General features: G+C 43.4%; 1 protein-coding gene across 2 annotated transcripts; it reads right to left on the bottom strand.

The window, feature by feature from the left end:
* Positions 1 to 176: 176 nt before the first annotated feature.
* kmt2ba (lysine (K)-specific methyltransferase 2Ba) lies at positions 177 to 25,911 on the bottom strand. Of its 2 annotated transcripts, none has more exons than XM_061092929.1 (36): positions 25,571 to 25,911; positions 21,799 to 23,242; positions 21,391 to 21,557; positions 20,531 to 20,614; positions 20,275 to 20,431; positions 17,881 to 18,151; positions 17,488 to 17,549; positions 17,138 to 17,362; positions 16,384 to 16,493; positions 14,107 to 14,211; positions 13,776 to 13,889; positions 13,521 to 13,667; positions 13,256 to 13,348; positions 12,957 to 13,074; positions 12,636 to 12,749; positions 12,301 to 12,491; positions 12,112 to 12,213; positions 11,800 to 11,910; positions 11,590 to 11,666; positions 11,262 to 11,443; positions 10,971 to 11,056; positions 10,174 to 10,308; positions 9,892 to 10,050; positions 9,598 to 9,715; positions 8,597 to 8,675; positions 8,270 to 8,430; positions 7,987 to 8,148; positions 5,437 to 7,873; positions 5,158 to 5,280; positions 4,794 to 4,909; positions 4,499 to 4,624; positions 3,995 to 4,247; positions 2,847 to 2,957; positions 2,632 to 2,715; positions 2,049 to 2,178; positions 177 to 1,917 (listed from the first exon to the last, which is right to left on the bottom strand). In XM_061092929.1, exons 1-36 carry the CDS (start codon positions 25,874 to 25,876, stop codon positions 1,642 to 1,644), a joined length of 8,736 nt encoding a protein of 2,911 aa, XP_060948912.1. In that variant the 5' UTR covers positions 25,877 to 25,911; the 3' UTR covers positions 177 to 1,641. The 2 variants fall into 2 exon arrangements, with proteins under 2 accessions (XP_060948912.1, XP_060948913.1); XM_061092930.1 differs by having other exon boundaries at positions 5,158 to 5,277.

The following is a 25,911-nucleotide window of genomic DNA, read 5'->3' as shown; positions in this document are numbered from 1 at the left end:
ATCTATAATTTGTAATATAACTGCATTGTGATTGTTTTCTTTGGTTCAGTCATAAAACTGCATTAGAAAGAGCTGGTTTCTGGCAAGGACACGGACATCTGTCACACCTTTTAACGTTTGATTTAAAGTAATTTAATAAATGCTTAATGGTAAATAAAAACTCAAAAAAGTCAAGAAAAGTCTTAACATTTTAAATCTTTATTGAACATAAATTAAAAAAGTGTATATAAAAAATATTTTACAGGTTTTAGAAATTCTTTATACAACTTTATACAAGCAAAAATCCATTGTGACAAAGTTTAGTTTCAAATTCAGTTGTTTATCCAAAGAAAACGTAACAAACATCTACTGGGTTCAGCTTCTACGGCCACAGGCGGGTGGAGATGCACACAGGGGGAAAAGAAACAGCGGATAACTTTACTGCATTCAAGGAAATCATTGCAGGCATAATAATAAGTCAGTGTTTAATAGTAGTGAATAGAGCTGTTTTCACACTATAATAACGTGATAATTACAAGGACTGAACAATGAGGAAGCAAATGTTTTGAAATTAAATCTTGCTTCATAACACCTTTGAGGTAGAACACCAGTGAGACAGGGTGAAAAACAACCACATACAAATAAAATAAAGAAAGATTAACCTTACAAAAACAAAGTTAAAAGCTCAAACACATGTATTTCCATTAGCTTGTTTAATATACACTTATTGTTCAAATATACAAAAATACAAAAGAAAAAAAGATTCACAAGGGACTGAGCAGAGCAGGATCACTGTAGTAACTTTGAACCCTGCACTGTGGAAAACTCCCTCATAGACCTTAAAATACATCGACAGCACAAATCAACAGATAAAGAACAGATCAGGGGAATAAAAGCAGTTCGATCGCAGCATCTCTGCCGTTACAAATAAAAGCGAGATGTTTCTGAGAGGTGGAAAAAGGTTTGGGTGACTCGTATTAAAAGTTCCCATTAGGGTAAACGTCATCAGCACCTTATTGTCGTCCCTGTGGCGTCCAGAGTGATGTTAAAATGTAGCTGCACTACAACGTGCACAAGGTGCTTTGAGTCGACTTTTGTTCTGAAATTAAAATTAGTCCCGTCTGCTGTGACACCAGCGCTACCTGAGAGGGTCTTTTCAAAATAAGGTGCCGATTTAAATTAATGTCGTCATCCCTTTCTGAGACCTGATATTTACAAAGACACCCTGTCACCAGCATAGTTCTGGAGCCAATACTAATAAATGCAATCGGGCTGTTTGAGAGTTGGCTGGTAGTTGTCGCCTCCCGAGCTCCAGCAGATGCTACTGATGACAGAGGAAAGACTTGAAAGACTGAGGTGTATCAAACAGTAAATGAATAACGACAAAATAAACAAAAAGAGAGCAACAATCCAGCAGTCCGGAAACTGAATAAATAGTTCTCTTCCCAAGTTTTGACATATGGCTCTAATCTGGTTTCTCGCCCGGTCGATAAATTAAACTTCCAATGAAGTGAGGACTCAGTAGATCAGATCTGTGCACATCGGCGCCCTCTCTCTTCTTATGGCTGCGTCACAACAGTCGCCTTCATCTAATCATCAAAGTCCGCCTTCTGAATTCAAGTGCATTATTCAACCAGATGACCATTGGTGCGCGGCGGCGTGCTAGTTCAGGAAGCGGCGGCAGCGTCTCGTGGAGCAGTTGCAGTGCAGCTTGCTGTCCTCGTCCTCGATGGGGAACTTGTAGTCGTAGGTGAGCTCCTCGCCGCGGTAGATCTTCCTCAGGGCGAAGATGACGATGTGCTTGCGGCCGTCCACGTTGATGACGCGCGAGTAGCAGTTGGGCTCGCACGAGTGGTTGATGAAGCGGGCGGCGTTGCCCTGCATCGTGGCGTCCACCACGTCGAAGTCGTCGATGCGGAACATGTAGCAGCCGATGCCCTGGAGGAGAGGAATGTTTTTAAAGACACCGACAAACACACCGTCGACACATTTTTATCTGCTTAACTACAGTTTTTGCTCAGAGCGACAATTATTGTTTTTTGTTTTCAAGTCCAGTTAAAAGTGCTGACCTTGCTGTCGTAATACTTCTCCCTCATGTCGGTCAGGACCGAGCGGATGACGGTGCCGGCGTACTCGATGACCATCTCCCCCGCCTCGATGTTCCTCTTACAGTAGAGTCCACGCCCGTGAATTTGAGATCTAAGACAATGACAGAGAAGGAAATGGGTTTCATTTATACATTTCATTTCAGTGTACATACATTAAGCTTCTTCTTTTTTTCTTTTTCATAACATTACATTTCATTTAGCTGATGCTTTTATCCAAAGCGACTTACAATAAGTGCATTCAACCCCGAGGGAAAACAAACCCAGAACAACAAGAATCAAGACAGTACAATTTCTTCGAAATAAAGCAAAACTACAAAGTGCTATAAGTAAGTGCCATTTTAGTGTTAGTTTCAAAAGTGGTTAGTGTTTTTTTAAATTTTTATTCAAGGTACAGTCTGAAGAGGTGTGTTTTTAGTTTTCTGCGGAAGATGTGTAAACTTTCAGATGTCAATTGGGAGCTCATTCCACCATTTAGGAGCTAGGACAGCAAACAGTCGTGATTTTGATGAGTGTTTAGCTCGCAGTGAAGGAGCATTTTCATCACCTGTAAACTCCGACTGCTTCTTTGGATATTTTCTCCAGGTGCCTGAACCTCATGGCCATGGGCAGCTCACTGCTGGTGGCTCGTCTGTCAGAGGAAGGTGGTAGAAAAGGTGGTTTCAATATTGATGACATTTTAAACTTGTGTTTTCACTGTGACGTGCAGAGGTTATAATTTTAAATATTAGGATCAATGTGGCACATTTTAATTAATCTCACCGGGAAGATTTGAGTGGGAATTCATCCTCCTCTTCATCAAAGGGGGCGACGACGTCCGGGGGCTCTCTGTGCTGCGATGCCAGGAAGTTGAACATATCAAATGTTGCTTTCCTGATTAGGAAGGAGGAAAGAAAAAGTTAACAGACAAGAAATACAAATTTAAAACACAGAGCAAGTGTAAATCACCTTTATGAACATTTATAAATTCTTAAGGCTCCATTATGCTTCTACGTATCCGTTTCTCGGAGAGGGTTGCACGGAGAGCGGAGAGTCTTTTTGATTTTTACATCTCCGACGACTGTACGTTGAAAACAATTCACCGCCAAACCCATAGGTGGCGCAACGGAAGACAAGCTCAGAGAAGCCTACCCCATTTCTGGGAAGAAGAAGTCCACGTGTGTCTGTTTACCTCTGTCGGCTGGCCTCCCACACACTGAACCATGGCAACTAACAGAACTAAATAAAGTGACACCCAGCGTGTCAAAATGCTGATGTAATTGTTTCTTAGCGCAGCGGTTCCCAGGTCTTGTTTCCGAACTGTGTTGCTGATTCCACAGCTTGAATCTGCACTAACTACTACTACCCAGTGTTTGCTTCTAACCTGACGGTATTATAGAAACAGTGTCATGATAGAAGTGGAATTAAAGTCGTGACGGCGGGTTCTTGCACTGTTACCACCGCAGTTAGCATGGTGGCTAGCCCGCTAGCCTAGCCCGCTAGCCTAGCCCGCTAGCCTAGCCCGCTAGCGCCGTTTTGAAAGCTCGTTATAACCGTATGTGACCGTGCACACATGCCGTCAGTGCAATAACGAGCCACCGTCAGCCGGACAACTCCGCTGGCTTAACACACACGTCACATTAATCGTAGAATCATAGTTGTGTTTGGGTTTATTGTCAAGCAGGAAGTTTGAGGTCCGGAAATGACGTCGTAGGGATATGATGTTGTTCGCGGACCAATCACAGCCAAGGTCTGTCCGTGGGGTCTCCGAAATAAACACAGACAGTTAGAAAAATCAGAGGTGTACGAAAAGCTCTCCGAGGTGCTCGGAGAGGGCGTTCCACGACGGATAGGGCGGTCTTATCTGTCCGTTTTAGAAAAGACGTACAAGCATAAATTGGCCTTTAAAAACCAAAAAACTGGGTTGGTACCTTGTGTAGATTTCAGTGCGGGCGCAGCCACTTGGGTTGAGGGGAAGCTCTTCCTCGATGGCATCACAGCGGTGGAAGCGGAAGCGGTGGTATTTGCAGTTGGTGGCCCCCTGCAGCTGCTCCAGCAGGAAGATGACGGCATCGTGGACGACTCCGAGCACCCGCGGCCCGCTCATCCCGCCCAGAGGCAGCTGCTTCAGGTGGAAGCCTGCGCGAGCTTCAAGGACACCGTCAATCACTGCACGCCAGGCGACTGGGGGGGGAAGGAGATGAGGGAGGAAGGAGATGAGGGAGGAAAGAGATGAAGGAGGTGTGGGAGTTCTGCAGCGCTGCACATCCACAGGACTGACTTTCATATTCAAACTAGTACAGAATGATATTAAGAGTAGCTTAAAAAAATCTGTAGCACACGTGTTTTCACTGGAAATCAACCCATCAGAGATTTCATTTGTGAGTAAAAGCACCGAGCCTGTCAAACAGTACAGTCACTAAACAGCTCCTTACCCTCGAGGCTGTTTGCTTTAACACTAAATCCATCATCACTGGTGATTTCAAAGCGCAGGTGAGGCTGGTTCATGTACATCCTCTTCTTGTGTTTAGGTGGAGGAACGTCTTCGTCTGAGCTGAAACCTGTGGAATTAAATGTAAATGCAAAAAAGGGTTATGTAGCGGCTTAATAATTCAGCTTAATTAATTACAATTCAAAAAATTTGATATATTCTCAAAACAAAAAGGGATTTGTCTCCAAATGCCCTTTGTTATAATAATTAAAGAGACATTCAAGGTGTTAGTCACCAACCTGTATTAGGGGCCCATTCAGAGAGGTCACTGTGGCGAGCGCTGACCCACATGTGCGTTTTACTCTCGTCGCTCTGTGTGTTGGTTTGTGCGGATGAGCGTTCAACCTGAGGATGTCTGAGGAGAAAGACAAGGCAAAAAAATGTATTAATAGTATCAAACAATATGTGAAGTAAAAAGTTTTGCAGGGACTTTCTCCAGAAAGAATAAAAAATACGACTTTTTCAAAATATCGCCAACGCAAACTCATTCTTTTAAAATAAGCTGTCCTGATTATCTACTTAAGAATGTTAGAATAGAGGCGGGTAAACATCTGTTAGAATGATTATAAGAGTACAAATGAGGATGTTTTAAGTGGAACCAACCTGGAGAGTTTGGGCGGAGGTGGAGCAGCGATTCTCAGCAGCTCAGGCTCAGACACGTTCGCCTGATCTAGATCGAGAATGTCCTTCATGCTCGGAGCTTTCATTCTCACACCACTCAATCTGCTGAATGAAATCAAGACAGCATATTTTATATTATATTCATGCTTTCTAACTCAACAAAATATGTTCATCATGTAACACTTGCTAGATTCATATTTTTCGAAAAGTTTGAAAAGCTTTTCTAAGTCGCCAAGAAAAGAATTAGAAATCTTTCCATACCTGGCTTCATTCGCCTTTTCCAGCTCACTTGATGGATCCGACAAGAAGTCGATCTTGGATTTTTTCCTCGAGAGCTTTTCAGTTGATGACGAGACTCTCTTGACTTTCACCAGGTGGCGTGATGAGGCAGCTCTTGGTTGCAAGTTCCAATGTGGTTCAGGTATTAAACCACCGGGCGACTCTGAACGTGCAGCCGGAGCCCGGTCCGACTCCTCTGCGTCCTGAAGCTGGGACACGCTACCCTGACCGGCGTTTGGCTCCCGAACGTGAGTGAGGATGTTCGGTTTTGTCCTCGACGAGTCGCGGTGCGTCGCCATGGCTCTGTCGATGATGGCCTGAGCCGTGCTTTCCTCCATGTTGGAGAAACCAGATTCAGCGGCGCTCTGCACTCCAACAGCAGCCGTGGGAGCGACGCTGGTTTTCCCAGGCAGCACTCTGACCACGATTTTTCTCTCGGTTGCTGTTGGTGTGTGGTTACCGGCGGGAGTGGCGTTTGCGGCAGGGAGGCTGGAGCGATGCTTTATTATGACACGAGGGACGGCGCGCTGCAACGTGTTACGACTGTGGAGGATCTTGGCTATCTGGCTTATCTTACTGTAAGCAGGAGAACTGGAATCGAGAGACTGGTACGTGTTTGTTTTCGGGTCCTTGACGAGAATCTGGCCTTGGCGGTTGACCAGCAGGACCTGATGGGCCGGAGCCGGGGCCGAGGCCGAGTTAGTGGCTGCAGCCGGATTCACAGCCATCGCCTGCTGCGGACTTCCGGGTTTGGAGGTGTTCAGGCGGATGGCGAAGGTTCTCTGCCTGGCACCGGGCTGCACAGGTAAAGCGTTTAAACCATTGATTAGAATGGGGTTTGTGACTGTGTGTGGGACCGCACACAGAGTGGCAGCAGCGGGCGAACCGGACACGTCACTTCCTGGTTGAGTGGGCAACAGAAGTTTGTAACTAAGCTGTGGCGGAAGACACGGCTTTGGCGACAAGCGTTGAAGTTGTGCTGGGGGCTGTTTTGTCTTCATCACAAAAGTCTTCATCAGTAACGGAGATTTTTTGGTTTCAGTTTCTGGCGAGTAGTCGGGGTCGTTTAAATCGTCTTTATACCCTTCGACCGAGTCAGCTGACGAGATAGTGTCATCTTTGTCTTCTTCGATGGTTCTTGTGTTAACCATCGAGTCATCGTCAGCAGAAATAAAATGGCCGGTTCTTGAATCCAAAATAAAGTCGTCTTGAGATGCTGGCGTTTCCGAGCTCGCGGCGACCTCCGAGCTCACGGCGACCTCTGAGCTCATGGCGACATCCGAGCTGATGGCGATCTCCGAGCTCACGGCGTCCTCCGAGCTCACGGCGACCTCCGAGCTCACGGCGACCTCCGAGCTCACGGCGACCTCCTCCTCCTGGAGTGAAGTGTCATCTTGTGCGTAATCTGACTGGAGAAGAGCAGTCATCGGTGCGGTTTCCTGGATCTCAGGTTCTGTTGTCGCTGGTTGGACCGTTGGCTGTGCCACCGTGTAGATCGACTCCAGCCTCTTCAGCGCAATGGTCAGCTGTTTAGTCGGCTTATTTGTGTTATTGGTGAGAATGTTAACGTCCGGCACTTCGGCGCTGCTCACTTCGCTCCCGTCGCTCTCTGAGCCGCTGTCTGCTCCATCCAACTGTGAGATGGACGGTGCTGAGGGGAGCTGACCCGAGGCCTCCGAGCCGCCCGCTGCTTCACACACCACGGTACGGGAAAACCTCAGGTAATGGCTCGAGTCTTCGTCTTCAGAGTCATTCTCCGGATTCTGTTCCTGCATTTCCACATCCTGCCCTGCGCCTTCCGCCTCTCCTCTACCGCAGTGAAGCACCACGTTCTCCGTGAGCAGGGCTTCATCGAACTCGAGCTTGGCGTCCAGCAGGGAGGCCACGGCCACCTCTGTGTCGGTGTCAAACACGGTGTAAGGCAGCTCCTGGGAAATCAGGTGGGCAACTTCCTCTTCCAGGATTTCCGGGGCGAGCGAGATCCCGTTGGTCGTGGCCACGGCCGCGTCCTCTGCCTCGGACGACGCCAGGAAGTCTTGGGGAACCTCGGCAGAGACCGGCGTGGTGATTTTAAAGCTCTGTCTGCCTTTGGGGGAGGGAGTGAGGACTGCTTGCCGCGGCGACATCCCTGCAGCGATGCTGGAGGTGGATCTCGGCGGGGAGCTCCATACTGGCGACGTGGAGTTTTGTCGTGACAGAGGAGGCGAGGCCGGTCCGACGCTCGATGACCTCGGTGGGGAGTTGAACAGCGCAGATCTGGGGTGGACGGTGCCCCCTGAGCGGAGGGTCATCGCTACAGTTGGATCACTGTCCGTTGGGGAGGAGCTACAGCGGCTTCTCGTTGAGAGCCTGCGAGGCCGACGGGGGTCCTCCAGGTCCCTCAGGGTCAGGATGTGATGAGATTTGGGGGCAGCGGCTCCTGAAAGCATCAGATAACAAAGAGTGAATCCACTAAGACAAAGCACGTTTAACACAGAGAGATAAGGTAAATGATCAGAACAAGTAAAACATCTTTATGCCTAAAACATTTACCTGGTGATGGGAGAGGTCGGGATGATCCTCCTGCTGGTCTCCTGGTCTGTGTGTAACCAGGACTTTTGGACCCAGGGGTGTTGTGCAGTTTAGAGTTGGGTGATGGGGTAGTGGACTTTATTGGGCTGGATGAGGTGCTTAAACGATCTGGAGACTCCATATCTGTCAAGGAAGAAAAGACAAAATGACAATAGGTTTTTCATGCTGATATACAGACAGTCTCAGTCAAAGTCTTTAGCGACAATTCTTTCAGTGTTGACACGATCTGTACACTCTTCCTCACCTCTGCGGTGTTTGGGACTGTGGATGATGGTGTGATTGTCCTCCTTGTCCCATCTCAGATCCTGTTCCTCACCGGGGAGTGGCGTGCTCACTTCTGTCACCTTACAGGTGTACTTACAGCGCCTGCGGGGGTCCACAGTGCTCCAGTACAACCGAGAACATCTAAAGAATAAATGGAAGAAGAATGTGTTGCATAAACAAAACGAAAAGAGGAGTCAACCCCAAGGAGATCATTCTGACAACAATAAGGATGCTACAGCAGCAGCAGACTCACTAAACCAGTCTTGAAGTACCTGAATATGGCTTTATAATGACAATGGCCACTTACTGATAGCCGACAGGATACAGCATTCTCCCATTAGACGACAGCTCTGACAACACACCAAGTTTCTGAATCTGCAAAGAGCCTGGGAAATAAAAATGATGGGGTTGAAAATATTGGCCTGATGACGACACACACACACTCAGTAATGTAGTCAAGACTAGGGTTGCAAAGGGGCGGAAAGTTTCCGGTAAATTTCCGGAAACTTTCCATGGGAAGTTTAGCTCGGGAATTTTGAAAAAAAAAAGAAATACGCAAATTAAAAGCTGAGCAATAAAAACATCATTCAAAACTCTATTTTAAAGATGTATGGAACGTTGAGTTTCAACCCTCCACTGTGCATTCTTCCATCACATGCACAGATAACTCCCAGCATCCTTCACTCTACAGCAGGGCTATTGAGGCCTGCTGTAGTGTGCAGGACTAGTCAGGTAAGTTTCCATGATATTACTGGGGAAAATATATTAGCATGCTGATTGAGGATTGTTCATCTGTTCATCTAGCCTATTTCCATTCATTTATCCATCAATTGTAAAATATTTTTACAGACGATTGCAATTGTTTGGCTAACTATTTATACTATTGCATTAGTGTTTGTTTACAAACTTTTTTCTCATCTTATTCTACAGAACAATGCCTCGTGCACTATCTCATGTGTGGAGACATTTCACCCCATCCAATGTAGAAGGAAAGGCTGTGTACATTAGCAAATACTGTGCAAAGACCTATGTTAAGAATGACACAACGATGCAGAAGCATATAGTCAAGTGCCCAAAGTTTCCTCAGGGCTCAAATCAGCCTATAACAAAACAAAATGTTTATATTTATGTCTGTATATGACAAGGTAAATACAGTTAGTATAAATTACCCACAACATTTCCAGTTTATTCCAGTTTATTCCCGTTAATTCCCGTATATTCCCGTATATTCCCATGGAAAGTTTCCAACTTTGAATATTCCCGGAATTTTGCAACCCTAGTCAAGAGCCAACATGCAGATATGTTTACCTATGGTCATGTTTATGCTTTCTGGCTCGAGGCCCGTGAAGAACTTTCTTCTGAAGGTAATCCCCTCAAAGTCTACGTACACCCGTCGAGGGACTTCAAACCCTTCTCCAGACACCACCTGTAGAGGCACAGTCAATCTTATATCAGTACCATGCACACACAGTCAACAGGAGTGGGACGCAAGTGGTTTCACTGAAATTCCATTACTTCTAATAATTCTGATATGAAACCAGAATTTAGGAACTATTATATAATCAAAAACAGAAGAGAAGCTTAGAGGAAAACAGTTTGTACCTTTGCACTGACGAGATCCCTGTGTTTCCAGCAGAACATCTTCCTGTCCTGCTGAAACACACAGCTCTGGGCGCGAGCACACATGAAATGGAAATTACTCTGGCAGGTGGCGAGACAGCAGCCCACAGTCGCTCCCGACTGTCCACAGCGATCACAGCGCTGGAGAGTGAAGGACAAAATCAGTCATGTTAATACAACGTCACATATATACGTTTGTCACAGTGTTATGCAACTTGTGCAAACTGGAACACTTGAGGCTGTAATGACAGGATAGCAGTTTACCAGGTGGCGCCCTCTGGAGACAGCGGTGTGCACTTGCAGAAGAGCACCGTTGTCCTCATACACCTCTGCAGACCAAAGGCAGCAGTTAATGTGCGCCCATTCATTCTGCCCCAAGTATAACAGCCGTCCTGCATCCTATCAGGGAAAGAAAAACATTCATATCACTTAATGAACAGCAGACGGCGACAAGCAAACTCACGCAGTCAACCCAGGACTGTGAAAAGCAGTCAGAGGTGCTGAAAGAACTATCTTGATTCCTTTGTTACAGTATTGATTATCTTTTATTTTTTACTGAATTTAAAGTTTTAAACATTTAAATGTTACAGCTTAAATAGCAGCACCTAATAGGATATATATTATTTGTAATTAACTAATATTATGAATAAGAGAACGTTATTTTAGGCTTTGATTTGATTGGATTTGATTTAATTTATTTGTATTTGTATAATTATGTCTTTATTTACTTCCTTTTATTCTTATATTTTTATATATGTATTTTTTTTTTTTAATTATTTTATTTAATCTTATTTTAAGTTATTTGATTTCTGCCTCTTTTTCTTTACCCTGAGGGTTTGATTGTGGGTTGGGGGTGTTCATAAACGTTTGTATGTTTATAAATGTTAGAATGTATGTTTCTTATATGTAAAACTCAATAAATATATTGTTAAAAAAAAAAAAATGTTGCAGCTTAACTAATGTAAGGATTTGCTGCTCCTTGTCTTAGTTTATACTATAAAGGCTGCATATCTTTGGGTTTAAGACACACTAAAACATGACAGTAAGACAGCTCAACTCACAGCAGGAGCAGAGTCTCCATATTTTTGGCAAAGTGCACACTGCCTCGCATCCCCAGTCCTGATGGATTTCAGGTCACCTTTTACACCTGGGAGGGAGGAGCACAAAAGTAAGTAAAATAATACATCTAATAAAGTAGCACATTCTTTTTGCATTAAAAAGTGAGACAAACTGCACAATTGTGATTTTTCAACTAAGGATTAAATCCACTGTAACCGTATCACAAAACGTTCTGGGTAAGATCACATTCCTGTAAATGCATGATAAAGAACAGACGACAGCAGTTTCCATACCGTGCGAATGCAGAGGGAGGCTGCGGGTTGCACCAGCCTGCTTTGTAGAGAGTGAGGATAGCAGAGGGTCCGATTTCCCCGCTGGTGGGCCCCTGGACTCCTCGAGCTGGTATGTCCTCTCCAGCCACTGTGCATAGCTGTGCTCCTTAGATGGTGGAGGGACGGCCTCGGGGAGCATGCTGCTGTGGAGTGAAGGAGACGAACAGTCAGACGGGGGAGACATTAGAGGCAGCTGTCTGTATCTATGACTGGGAAAGAATCATGAGTGTCTATTTAAATCACATATTTTTAGCATGAACACCAATAACACTCATGTGGAAACATTTACCTTGGAAATTCATCAGAGAAGGAGTTCCATTTTTTTAGAATAGGTGAGGGAAGCCAAGTGAAAATCTGCTCCACCAGCTGTCAGAAACAAAAAATGTAAGGTCAGAGGAAAACCCAGGGGTTATCTTGTCTCTATTCTTGGACATTTTGGACAAAACTTTCGATCAAACTATTAAGTTTGAGTGTATTTTTGGAAGAGAGGTGAGCTTACTTTGACATAGTGTGCCTTGGCCTGAGTAGTTGGCCTCTGATCCTCAGGGAAAAGCTCTTCCTCCCTCAGCCACTTCTTCATCACAGAGTTGACATCCTTGTGGAATGCTTTCTGAGTGGGTGAGAAGAAAAAGGAAGAGGTTAAGAGTTTGATCCAGAGCATCTCACAAAAGTGAGTTTGAGGAAAGAGAAAGACCTGCAAAGGAAGACAGTCATATCTCTGTGACTTGGACTATTTTTCATTAATTTTTACTGAGCTAAAAATCATGAGTGATTACCAAAACAATCAGATAATAACAAAGAATAAACTCACTATTGAGGTGTACACTCCCTCTTCAAACTTCCTCTCCATCACTTTCAGATCACAGACTGGTCGCTGTTCCCTAAAAAACCCTGAGTCGTTTGTTTCCAGACACTGAAAGACAAAGATAACCATATTAAATAAACAAATTATTAACATGAACTGATATTAACATAACTAGTGGCTGCGGGTCTCTCTTACCACATTACAGATAAGTAGGTGCTTGGTGGCATCATGGGAGAGGAGGTCAGTGAGAACCATCTCCAGCCCGGCGATCAGCCTGATCTGCAGCTCCTCCTTCAGGCAGCTGTGGTCAGTCTGCTGCTCGCTACAGGGTGAACAAGTGAAATCCATCTCCTCTGTTTGGCTCGACAGCAAACCACACAGCTCCTCTGCAATCACACAGAAAACATTTGTTTCTTAATCAAACATCTGCCTTTTAAAACAATAGAAGACTTGACCTGCCAATCATGAGCAGGAAGTAATTTGGGAAATCCCCCCTTTAAAAAACCTATTTACAACTCAGCCTTACTCACCCGAAAGTCCTTCACATTTGTAATGAACCCAGTGGCTGCACTCCGAACACTGAATCATCTGTGCGTGTTGGCTGCTGTCGTCGTAGCACTTCTGGCACACCGTACAGAAATGACCTGATGTAATTAAAATAATTAGTGTCTCACAAGTACAAAACCGACAGTGTTTACACTAAGTGAGTACAAATATAGGTCATCTCTTTCAGCAACACTGGACTTGCTTATCTCATAACAAAGTCTGGGAGGTTTATAACCAATGACCCTCACATGTACTGAACACTATAAAGCATTCAGGAAACTCTGCTGTCTCTCTTAGGTCTTTACCTTTCTTGTAGAGACAAGTGCAATCAGGGCACAGATCCTGCTCATGGTTCCAGGACAAGTCCCAGGACTTTCCAGGAGTCACACCGCAGCTTTTACACCGAATGCACGTCATGCAAACCTACACAAAAACAACAAAGTTAGAAAATAGCACAAATAATAAGTCCAAGGAGGATTTTTCCTCAACCAAAACCTCAGAGATTTAACAAGGTCCCACACGTAGATTAAAGTACAATTTAACATTTTCTGACATTTGTGAATTTTCTATGATCATGCAAGAAGATCAAGGTTCAATTAAATACCCAGGGCAAGCTGCAGTTCATAGGTTTAGGGTACGTTGGTCCCAGGCAGGAAGGATGGTAGGAGGTTTGGCATCTTTTGCACTGCAACACAGGCTGGAAGGGAAAAAAAAAAGTTATTTCCTGTCTGTGCCGTCTATAGAAGATGGCACTTTTACAACACAGAATATCTCATCCAAAGTCATAACACTGCATTTCTGTAGAAATCTATTTTCAGCAAAGGTAACAGATAAGTTAATGTTGTTATACCTCTGCTGTGGTTACATACCTTCGTGCTCTTGCTTTTGCGTCCACAAACGTGACAAAATTTGCAGCGCCTGCAGCACCAGTTCTCCTTGTTCTCCCCCTGGGGGCGCTCCTCGGGTGAGAGACAGAAACTGTGGAAAGGCTCACAGCAGATCTGGCAGAAGATCAACTGTAGGGGGACAAAAGACTCATTTACAACTGCACTTCACCAATGAGTTTACAGGTGTAAAATCTGAATGGAAGACTTCAGCCGAACATGCAAAAGAAGCTGAATTACCTCATGTCGTCCTTTGCTGGCGCAGAGCAGACAGACGGGTTGTGGTGTGGACGGGACAGACGTGAGGACGCTGAGGCCGCCCATGAGCCAAACATTCTGAACAGCACAGTCCTCCTGACAGGTCAAAAGAGTTTTAATTGGTTTGAGGATGATCAAGCCAAACTACAAACTGGATTATAACAAAGATAAATATGCGTACTCCTCAAGTCCTTTATTAACCAGGACAAAGGCAAATTTCTTTTTTGAGCTAAAGGAAATTGTCAAATCTAAATATTTGCTGAACATTTGAAATAGAACTTCCCTGCCACATAGTTTTTATATAAAACCTCACCTTGAAGTCCACGTGGATCTTGTGCTTTTTCTGCAACAGGCCCTTATTGGGAAGTCCATTAGTTAACCCCGTCAGGGAGTTCACTGATGCACACTCTGCAGAATTCTGGGAATGAAGGACAGAGTGCGTGTCAATTGTCGGACAGTTTTTCGGCGCCGTCTCTTTGACAGGAACGTCCTCCTCTTTCTCCTCTTCCGGCGGATCCCCTCGTACGTCCTTCTGCTCATCCAGTTTGCCCTCCTGCAAGTCTGTGTCTGGATCAACGGTCTGAGACGGCACTGCCATAGTTTCATCTTTGTAAGTTCTGTATGTCTCAGTCAAATCATGTGGGTGCTGAACCTCAGACTCTGGGTCTTCCTGAAAACACGGCTCTGTCTGAGCTGACCGCAGCGTGGACTGACGTTGATGAAATGAGGATGGTGATATAGGTTTGTGTAATGCCGACTGCGCCACAGACTGGGGCAAACGGTGCAAACATAACCGCAGAAATTTCTGTGGACGGTCTGTTGCGGCCTGTGGTGAAAATGGAGAAGCAGGATGTGTTACATGCTGGGACTGCCTAAGCCAACCAGCAAGACAGGTTCCATAGCGACACCAAAGCAGAGGCGGTGACTGGCAGCAGCCAAAGTGACAGAAAAGGGGGAGGAGCAATACGACTTCCAGTGTGATAGCCAGGAATAATAAGTGAGAAAGGGGGAATATGAATTTAGCATTCAGTAGAATAAAAAGAGGTTATTTGAGGTGTAAAAGAACAAGTAGGTGATGAATTTAAGTCTCGAGAAAATAGAGATTAAATGACAAAACAAAGCTAGTGACTAGTTCAACACTTTAGAAAGTCCGCTTCATGGCAAAATGCATGGTGTTGTTCTCTTAGTTTGTCAGGTTCAGAACACGGTTTATCAATATCTCCTTTATTTATTTCAATAAAAGGTGAAATTCCTGCAAGTGTGAACCAACACACACACCCAGACGACAGCCACACATACACATACAGTTTGTCTAGAACTGCATTGTAAGTACATCCATGTATTTATACCTGGATTTTCAAAAGGTGCATGCATCATTACATTCATGCAGGTGACGTAATTGGATGTTTATGTGTTGTAGCAGCTTTTCCTGAACAGTTGGTCTCCACTCATGACCTGAAAACATGTTTTTTTAGTATTGGCGTGAGTCCTGCAGCAACTAGTGAACTGTCCACAAGCAGTGTTTTCATTTTGTTGCACTCAGCTCCTTGAGAAACTTGCCATTACAATCCTTCACTTAGCACTGGGGACAAATCTGCAGCTAAGAAAAGGGAAAGCCAGGGAAAAGATGCAAGTTGCAATTCCACTGACATGAGCACATGACCTGCGTCCTCTTCATTCTCGTCTTCAAAATACAGTGGCTTCATTCATTACTAGTGAACTTTGATGAAGGAAGATGAGATTATTGGCTTGTGACCACACAACAAACATTTCACACGCACCTGCATGTGATAACTTCAAATACAAAAGCAGCATTACAAATTTGCAACCAACAAATAAAGATGAGAATAAATTCAAGCACCATGTAAACATAGATAAAAAGGGATAATAAAAACTATGTAGCATAACAAATGATTCAAGCCATTCAGATTTAAGGGGTTAGAAACTATTTTCATTATTAGTGCGTGTGCCAACTTAAAAATCAGCAGAAGCAAAAAGTCTGGCACTTGCAGCCGAGATAATCAATACTACCATCATCAACCATTATTATTATTATTATTATTATGTACAGCCTGAAACCAAACTTGAACGTACTGGGTGCTGTGGGTTTCTACCACGAGGAAAATGGATTGCATTTTACCATAAACAGAGCTTCATTCATCTGTTAATTGGAAATCATGAGGTTAAGTTCATGCAAGGTGTTTAATGAGGGAGAAAATTAAAAGTCAGAAATGGGAGATAAGCCAGGTACAATATTAAAGTAGTTATAAGAAACATTCATTCAAGCACAGAGGATTCATTTGAAAGGGCGAAGAAATGACTTACAGACCAGGGCAAACTGTTTTTTTAAAGCTATTGTCTTAATTGTTATCTGAATAATCATTAATAAACAACTGTATTTGTAGTAGCCAATTTGTTGAAGAAATACAGGATTTAAACAGTTTGTATTGTTTGAATTTGTTACCATGACCCATCTGTATATTTAGCAGATGACAAATAAACAAAAAACACATTTTCCAATGATACAGTCTGCCCAGGGTTGATTAGCTAGTGCACTGGAAGGAGAGAGAAATCCTCTAAATGGTTTTACCTTGTTCGCTCTGGGTCTGCTCACGACTCCTCTGGAGAGCACCCGGCGATTCTTCACCACTTCAGGTGCAGGGTCGTCCGGCCCTGATCTCCAGTCTTGAGTAGCAGGATCTCCAAAAGAAAATAAACGGATTCAAGTCAAAAGTCTTACTAAAAGGGTTTCAGAGAGAGCACTATCTTTTTGTGCAAAGCAGCTATGACCCTGGGATTGTAACACAGGGTTCATACACATTTTGACCAATGGATTTCCATGACTTTTCCATGACTTTTCAATAACTTTAAACCAAATTTCCATGACCAAACATTTTGTGAAATCTCGGTGTATACACAAAAAGTGACAAAATGTAGTATTCAAACTAACAATGAGAATTCCAAGGCATACAGTATACCTTAAATGACACAAACCCAAGTATGCCTGCTTATATTTTGAGCATATTTCTTTAAAAGCATATGAATTATTTAAAACTCAGCGTAAATGAACTAGGGATGGGCATTCGATTAAATTGTCTAAATCGATCGTCTATTAATTATGCCCATCCCTAAAATGAACGACATGAAAATATGAATATAACAAATTTCCAAGACTTTTCCAAAACTTTTGGAAGATTATTTTTTTCCATGACTTTTCCAGGCCTGGAAAAACACATTTTGAAATTCCATGACTTTTCCAGGTTTTCCATGACCGTACGAACCCTGGTAACATTATTGATACATTCTCAAGTTTGAGTCATATTAACAGCAAAAGCTTTAATTACCTTGTTTGCTCGCAGCAGCCACATTTGCCTTGACTGTTGACTTATCGTCATTAGCCTCTTCTCCTATTCCCTCCTCTTCCTCAGATTCAGATTTAAGCAGGCTGCTGTAGGAGCGAGGTTTGATGTTACGCAGGGACTGTTTTCTGATTCCTGTCGCCACTGCAGACGTGGCCTCGCCTTCTCCTCCCAACTCCCAGTTCCCGGTGTCACTGCTCGACATAGAGCCTGCCAAATCCAATATTAAGATTAAATTGCTTTCTTCCCTATAAACATTCACAAATTCATCAGGTGGAACTGAAAATGTAACATTCACAGCAGGAGCATCAGGTAATTATCAAATCATGACATACCTTTCAGTAGTCTGACAACACGTTGAAACCTCGCTTTCTCAATCTGCTCACACTTTCTGTATCTGGAAGCAGAAGAAAGGATGTGTTAAGCTGTAAGAGTCGACTTGGCTTCATTAACTGGATTGTTTATTATGTTTTAGCAGAAATAAAAAGTATTTTCACGATTCACGTTCAAACGTTGCTTAACCAACATGTTTAACAGAATTTGAAAAGTGTATTGATTCATTTGGACACTGATGTTTCAGGCCTTCTATGTTCTATGATTACGCGATATGACAATTCCACAAATGAGAATTACCGTATCTACATAGTTTACCTTGTGCAGGACAATTATCATTATCCTCAGTGTGTGTCTCAAAATAACCAAATTAATTTATGACTTGTTAAACTCACATGCAGCACTGCCTCTTGGTGTTAGGCCCTCCATATTTGGGCTTATCCAGGCAGTTCATACACTTGGCGCAGTCCTCCTTTACCAGACAGCCTTTGCAGCCCTGGCAGCGCCGGGAGCGGGATCCCACGCCTCCGAATCGTCTCATGATCTTCCTCTTTCTAAACTTGTTGCCCCTCCCCCTTCCTATCCTCCTCCGCTGGATGGTTTCCTGCGAGACAACCCACTGAGCCCTGCCCTGGTCAGAGACGTCATCGTCGTCATCTGCCACATCTGCAAGCGAGAGACGGAGAGGATGGGTAAAAAAATTCCCGCAGATAATTCAAACATCATTGCATGTCTGTGACGTGGTGGGGCGACATCTTTGGATGCCAGAACTTACTATTCATTCTGCAGGAGACATTACACATCTAACTGCTGGGTTTGGAGGTTTTCATTTACTTATATGCTCTCATTTACTGGTCTTTTGTCCAAGCTTGGTTTCTATGGCTACAGGTAGCAATTGACTCCTCATAAAAAAAAGAAAATCACTCTAGGACACATCAGGAGTCTGAGAGAAATCCATTGCTGGTGGACTGACCCCGATTTAAAAACTACTGGAGCCGATTTGAAACAACCTCCTGCATCCTTCAGTGGTAATATGTTAATACGAGCTGGCAAAAAGCAACTTCACACAAAGAAAATACTCAAAAGTGGAGACCTTCAAGTGGAGTCATTTTTAAATAGTTAAAGTAGCAGGTATAACCGCATTTAAGGCTCCATTTTTTCCAACGGCACTAGATGTGTTCATTAGGTTAAAAAAAAAAAGGGTAGTGAGTCTATTTGTCAAACAGCACTTCCTCACCTCATATTGAGTGATGCTCACTCGACCAGTGTTGGGTATAGCTTTCCAACAGCGCTGGCTAATCTGTGTGTGACAAAAGATATTTTTGCTGGAAAATATTTTTGTTACAACTACATTGAACTAACAAAGCAGTTTTTATTTTGCTCAGCTGGTTAAATTTGCCAAAAGCAATAAAAACTGGTTTTCTAAAAATTATTTTCTTAATTTGTGCTTGTGACTACAGAAGTTTATTTATGCCAGTTTGAAAGAAATAGTTTTAGCCAGTGTTTTTTTTTATTATTATAATACACTAGTTAAGCAGCTTTGCTAAACATAAAATGGTAGAAACAAATTTGCGTATGGACAAAAATATATAATGTTAACCTACATGACAGGAAGTAATTAAGTCACTCTCTAAACGATGAGGTTCTCCTGCCTGTTCCAGGGTTCCAATAATTGCTAATTTAAAACTTTCTTTAAAGACCACATAGAATGTGACTTAAGACTTATTTCGTGATCATAAAGCTCAAATATGAAAGTATGACGGATGACGAATAAGGAAATTTATTTATATAACCTCAAATATTATTTTAGGCCAAGGGTAATATTGGTATTTGATAAATTAATATATTTGGCCAATGTATTTCTTGACACAACCCATAAGATAAATAAACCGTTTTTTGGAATTGTAATAAAAAATATGTTCAGGGCAATTCTCAAAGCACATCTTTGGTATTTCTGTGCTTAGATCTCTTGCCACGCTGATTGGCCATATACAGTATCCATCCATATATGTGTGAAGATTGAAATGGATGAAAGACTATTTCAATCATGTCTAAAGTCAATATCTACAGTGTCTGTAGCTAGCGGTAGTGGCGGTGTTTGCTATAGTTCTGAAGGTGCTGACTGAAACTCCACAAAATGTATTAATAATCCAGTGTAGGAGCTTCAGAGGAGGACATATCTCCCAACAGCACACGATGGAATACAAAAGAATTTCATGGCAAACATTAATAACTGCTTCAACGGCCTTTTTGTGAAAATGGATTCAGACCTGCATATACCCTGTACTACACTGCACATATACTTTCTACCCTGTACTTCTACGATCACGTCTTCTTTGGTTGAGATCATTCCTTTGTGTAATGCTTGTCCATCTCTGGACAGTTGAGTCTGATTATTTAAAACTATGAAGAGGTGCGGTCAGCATATTTAGTAAGCAGCAGGATTTCCCACGTGTCATCAAAGACTGTGACTGTTTTTTCTTTGTTGGTCCAAAAGAACTTTCCAAATACAATGCAAACTAAGAATAGTTTACAAGCTATTTACAATGACAGATATATGGGGATACATACCACTATACTTGTAGAGGCTATTTACAAAGCTTACACAGTAAGGAAGTTCCTGCATGTGCACATTGCAAAATTTAAGTTGATTTTAAAGTTAATTCTGAATATATACCATTGTTTCAGTTAAAATGATCACACAAACAGTGCAATGTAAAATCCCCTCTCTTCTCTGAGTTAAGACAGAGGGAGGTAAATGTTTGCCCTCCTCTGTAGACACACTGTACCTTCAGTTGCGGGAGAGAAGGTGATGCCCTCTCTCTCGTGCAGAGGCAGAGCGCTCAGTCTGGGAATATCATCTGGCACCATGGCACGGGGCTGCCCCAGAGCCACCGCTGCTGCCCGACACACGTGTTTGATCCTCGGACCACCCGCCGGCTGCTCCTGCATGCACACAAACGCAGAAAAATGTAGGATGTTTCTTGGATTTATACATTATATATATATAAGGTAAAACTCCCTATTTAAATGTAGGAGCATTACCTGAGAACTGGTATCTTGAGGAGATGTAGCAACTTTCCTCCTCCTCCTTCCACTTACTGGCACCTGCAGTTCTCTGGAGCCCAACTTTTGGTACAGACAAACAAAATGTTCCATGAAAAACAGAACAAAATGAAAATAATATTCAATTCCTAACGATATGAAACAGAAAAGCAACACATTCTCATTCCAAAATTCCGAGCATTCTCATACTCTCAGCAAACAAAAAATATTATCCTTTTTATACAACTGACTCAAATGCTTTTAAGCTTTGGACATTGTTATGATAATCAAGATTCAAATCAGAAAAGTCAATAGAAATATGGTCAAAAAAAAGATATGTTCAAAAACAATAACGCCACAGAGAGAATCTAAAGCCAGAAGATGAGATCAAGCAAAGTTCAAAAAATTCTATTGGACTATCGGCATGACCTGAAGCTTATTTTGAAAGAAAATAATTTATGATGATAACATTAATAAACAAATGGCAGTAAATATTAATGCAATTTGTTCAAGATAAAAAATGAACTTGCCTGTCCGTGGTAAACACAGCACAAGCATCGCCTCTGTGACACTTTTCATTATGAATGCATTACCACATAAACACTTGTAGCCCATTAAATAAGAGTTTATAATGCAAAATCTGTCATTATACATCAACATTAATAATTAATAGTTATTCTGAGATAGGCTTTTCATTTCAGCTCTGCAGATTTAAGTGCCCTTGGAAGTATTTACAATGTGTAGGCACCACTCTAAGGAGCAGTGAATATATTATCTTATTATCGAAAACTGACAATGTGTAAGTCCGCAAAATGTTCAGTTTGGACTTCAGCACAGATTTGATGTTTTCGGGTTCTTACCTGAGACAACTTGAGCTGCTTCTGCTGATCAATCTTGATGAGCTGGACTTTGGCTTTCTTCAGCAGGTGGAGCATCCTCTTATTAGCTCCACTGAGACCTATTCGATGGCTGGGCCCACTGACTTCTAAAGTCTCCTGAACCTCCCCCGTCATGCCTCCTGCTTGATCTGTAGCAAACAGCAACAAAAAAATGTATTAAACAATTAAACTGTTCAGTAAAGCAGAAATATCTTACATTTACGTAGATAAATATTAACCAAATTGTCCAGTTCATTTGTGAACTTCATTTGTAAAAACATGGTTACAATTAGATAGATACTTTATTGATCCAGGGGGAAATGTAGCAGCTAGGGAATTAAGTAGTAAGAGCTTTCTGATTTACAAATAAAGGCAAAAAACAATCCTTACTATTGCTTCCACTCTCTTGGAACGGCGTTTGAGAGGGCTTCACCGCATCAGTGTTCACCACCACCGCTAGTTTCCTCACAACACCAGGAGAGTCCATCTCCATCTCCTCCATCATGAGCTTTGACCTCCGCCTCTTCTTGACGTGAGAGCTCAAGCCTTCGCTGTGATACATGTGATCCTCCGGAGTGTCACACTGGCCTCTCTTTTTCTCTGCCAGTTTCAAAGTCAGTTTCTTGAGGTTCTTGTAAATCTCTACGTGGCTCGCGCCTGAACTGGGCTTCGAGGAGAACTTCATCAGAGCAGACGGGCTGTTGTAAACGGATAAAGAGTCACTGTCTGACAGCAGCGAGTGGCCAAGATAACCTGACTCATGGGGTGATGCACTCGGTTTCCCGTCCTCTCTCTGCTGACTCTTAAGCAATTGTGATAAAGGACCCTTTGGAAAGGGGATCATTTGCTCGTCCAAGAACCTCTTTGGAGTTTTAATAACTCGAGAGGACCGTGCGCTCATCAAAGGAGCGGAGGAGTGGGAGCTCTGCTGGACTTGTTCAGAGAAGGAGCTGTGTTGTCCTTCTGACGGAGTGATGTTCTGTTCCATCAGCTGCTCCTCGATCTCGTCCTTCGTCAGTGTGGCTGGAATGGCCTCTGGTACATACGTGTAAAAAACACGCTTAGTGCGAGCACGACACACTCTCGGGCCTCTGATGGTTGCCGGTGGTTTTCTCTTGCACCAAAAAGACTTTCTTCTGTAATTTCGTTTCTTAGGGGAAACTTCAGCTTTACACTCGAGGGGCATTGCTGCCTCCTCTCCACTCTGAGCACCGGCCTCGGCTCCAGCCTCCGGAGAGGCACCCGTACTCTTAACAATCCTCTTCCTCTGCCGTCTGTGGATGGACGTAAATGACAGAGCGACTGCTTGAGATGTGCCTCTGGTGTGCCCAAGTGGTTTCGGAGAGCTGTGTGGCCGGGACTGGTCTTTGTCCGAGTCTGAATCCCCTGAAAGCTCATCTTCCCCCTTGATGTCACCAGATGTTTGGTTTTGAATTCTGCCTGACTTGCCTGTTTGTCCTGCTTTCCTTGTCGAGACAGTTGATCTCGTACTGCTCTTGCTGCCTGAGGCCTGCTCGTCTTTATGTTTGGATTTTGTGGGGAGGACTAACCGCTTGCTACGCACTTTAATAATCATCTTGGGTATTTGTTTGTCTTCTTCTGGGCTCTCTGTGACACCTGGGCCTTCTTTGTGAATCCTAGGTACAATTTTCCCAATCAGAGCTGGTTTAAGGGTGTTGGGTTTAACTTTTCCAACGAGATGTTTTGTTTCTGGAGAACGGTCCGAAGCACGGGAAGACTTTGCTCGGCTGAATGGGGAAGACCGGGTAACGGTGCCAGACTTCTTCTTCTTCGGACAAACTGTCGAGGTCCCAAATCCAGTGAAATCTTCCTCCTGGAGAAAAACAGAAAAGATATAGAGTTTAGAATTTAATAGCAAAATAGGAGAGAGAGAGAGAGAGAGAGAGAGAGAGAGAGAGAAGGGGAATGACATGATGGAAACGGTCTGGCCTGTCACCAAGGACGTAAAACATTAGATTGTAACTAACAATTTTCTTCTATTAAAAGTAGCGATAACATGGAAAAAACAAAATAACTACATAACACCATATATTAAATATCCAGCATTGCTATAATTTGGAGTGTTGATGTGTAATGAAGGTAATGCGGTAATACGTATTTCCTTTCAAGCAAAGATAGTGAATTGGTTCAGCAGGTGCTCAGGTTGCCGAGCGTGTGGGACATTCACTGCCACATTCTTACTGTCATGACGACATGTTGAAGAAACTGGTTCAGCATTCTTAGTCCAGTGAGAAAGAGCTTTTTCTCAATCCTTGAGAAATAACTAAGGTTGTCTACCGGTGTGAATTGTAATAAGGTGCAACCTGATGCAATCGAACTGTAATGTAGCATCTGAGCCAATTGGTGAAATACAAATGTTTCAATACGACCACAAACATAAAATATACTCCAAATATAATACTAACAAAGTTTAAGAAGAACAATCAGCCTCCAGCGTCCTCTAATTCAGACCTGTCTACCTCATTTGCTTAGACTGCACACTTCATCAAAAGCCAACTTCAACCTGGTTTCAAATTACTCACATCCATCTTTACATGCAAAATAGTCCTGCGATGAAATCTGGTGTGTACAGCTGCAGAGCACGAGAGTGTGTGTGTGGCACCAAGTGACGTGTGGCGCTCCAGCCGAGCATCACCCACAAGCTGGAGCGTGAACCATGTGACTGTTTCAGTGCACACTTAGGGGATTGCATCAGTGAAGTCGGACTGATGACGGACACTAAAGCCCCTGGGCTGGAGATTAACTTCTATTTGGAATTTAATATTATGACTGAATCAACCAGCCGAGCTTCGTACTGATAGTAAAACACCTTAGTAGAATATGTTGTCACAAACCGGCCTCTATGAAACACAATGTATGTATATTTACTGATCTGAATTGCCTGTTTGATGTTTATATAATATTATGAATGACTGCATCAATGATTAGTCAATGTAGTTGCAATTTAGAAAGCAGATTTGTTAAGTTATTCATAGTTTATTTGTGATGTATGGTTGTAAAATTTGTATTTTTAGGGTTTTCAAAAATGTTGATTGGGGGCAAAATACAATTAGATTTTAACACAACTATTGGTGGGCTTTTTCCACTTTGCTGTGGCACATTAGAAATCAAATGATGAATCAATAATGTAAACAATAGCAAGCTGCAGGCCTCGATTCTAGTTCCTAGCACCAAATAAACTAAACTGTGCAGATCAAAATATGATATTAATATTATTATACTCTCTTGACAACATTGACCATTAGAAGAGAAAGTAATGCATCAATTAAATAAAAGTGTAATTGTCCACTTCAGCTCACTCACTCCAAAACAATAAAGATTTCCCTCTCATGTATGAGCAATCAACGTTTGAAATCAATCCTTCACACCTGCAGGTGTATTTAAATTAAGCATGCACTGCATAAAAATACACATGTCTCTTTTAATACTTCACCTCCACTATGTCCTGAAGGAATGATATGGGATGTTTTTAATCGTGCTAAACTAAGTCTTAACCCTACAAGCTTCTTTCAGAGTATCACCAAACCCCATCTTTGCCATCTACCGTCCCTGTTGCAGCCCACGTCGAAAACACCCGAGTTGTCAGCTGACAGGGGGCGAGAAGACCCCAAGTTATCAGCAGCTACACGATTAGCAGCTCGTCTGTGTGTGTCTGTGTGTGTGAGACTGTGTGTATGTGTGTGCACAGCTTGGTAACTTAAACTGTTGGATGGATAAACAAAGACATATCCCGGTTTCCAAAACAAAACGCATCCACTGCCGTTTCCTTTACCGCCGAAGTTTCCGCCTGGAGCCCTTTTCCAATGCGAGCCCCCCGCTGCACAGACCCCCGGTGTCCGTGCGGGAAACACTGTGGCAACTAACGGTCATTTCAAATCAATGAATAACTCAAACACTGAATATTCACCCGGTGACTAGTGAAGCATCGCCCGCAGCTAGCTAGCTAAGCTACGATGTTTACACGGTTGGTGTTTGCAAGCTACCGCTAGCTAGCTCCGTGTTAGCTCTGACACTTTAAATAGCAAACAAAGTGCTTTTAAATTAGGCTCTTTTATAAAAAGGGTGTGTTGGTTTGCCACGTTAGGATCCGTGTTCTCGGTGCAATTGACATTAGCCACGTTAGCCTCGTTAGCTCGTTCACCTGCTCGCTGCTGCTGCTGGACTCGAAGCCCGCATCCCTCCGCCGCCGGTGCTTCTCCGCCACCCCGAGCAGGCGCAGCAGGGCCGGGTCCTCGCTCAACGCGAGCCCGATGTCCACGGGCCTCGGCCCTCCGACAGCCAGCTCCCCGTCCTCCGAGCCCAGCCTTCCGCGTCTGGTGCGCTTCTCCGACCGCAGCCTGCTGCGAGTCGCCCACGGCCGGCCCGGGAAGCGAGCCCGGGCCGGGTGCTGGAGGTTCGAGCCCGCCACGGTAGGGGGAGATGGTAATCCGCCTCCCGATGCCGCCATTATTTACCACAACAACACGGTGGGCGCGCTGGCGG

Source organism: Limanda limanda, chromosome 19, assembly GCF_963576545.1.
Source record: "Limanda limanda chromosome 19, fLimLim1.1, whole genome shotgun sequence".
In the NCBI taxonomy this organism is placed as follows: domain Eukaryota; kingdom Metazoa; phylum Chordata; class Actinopteri; order Pleuronectiformes; family Pleuronectidae; genus Limanda; species Limanda limanda.
Note: the sequence above shows the minus strand (reverse complement) of the source record. Positions and strands in the feature narration are given on the sequence as shown.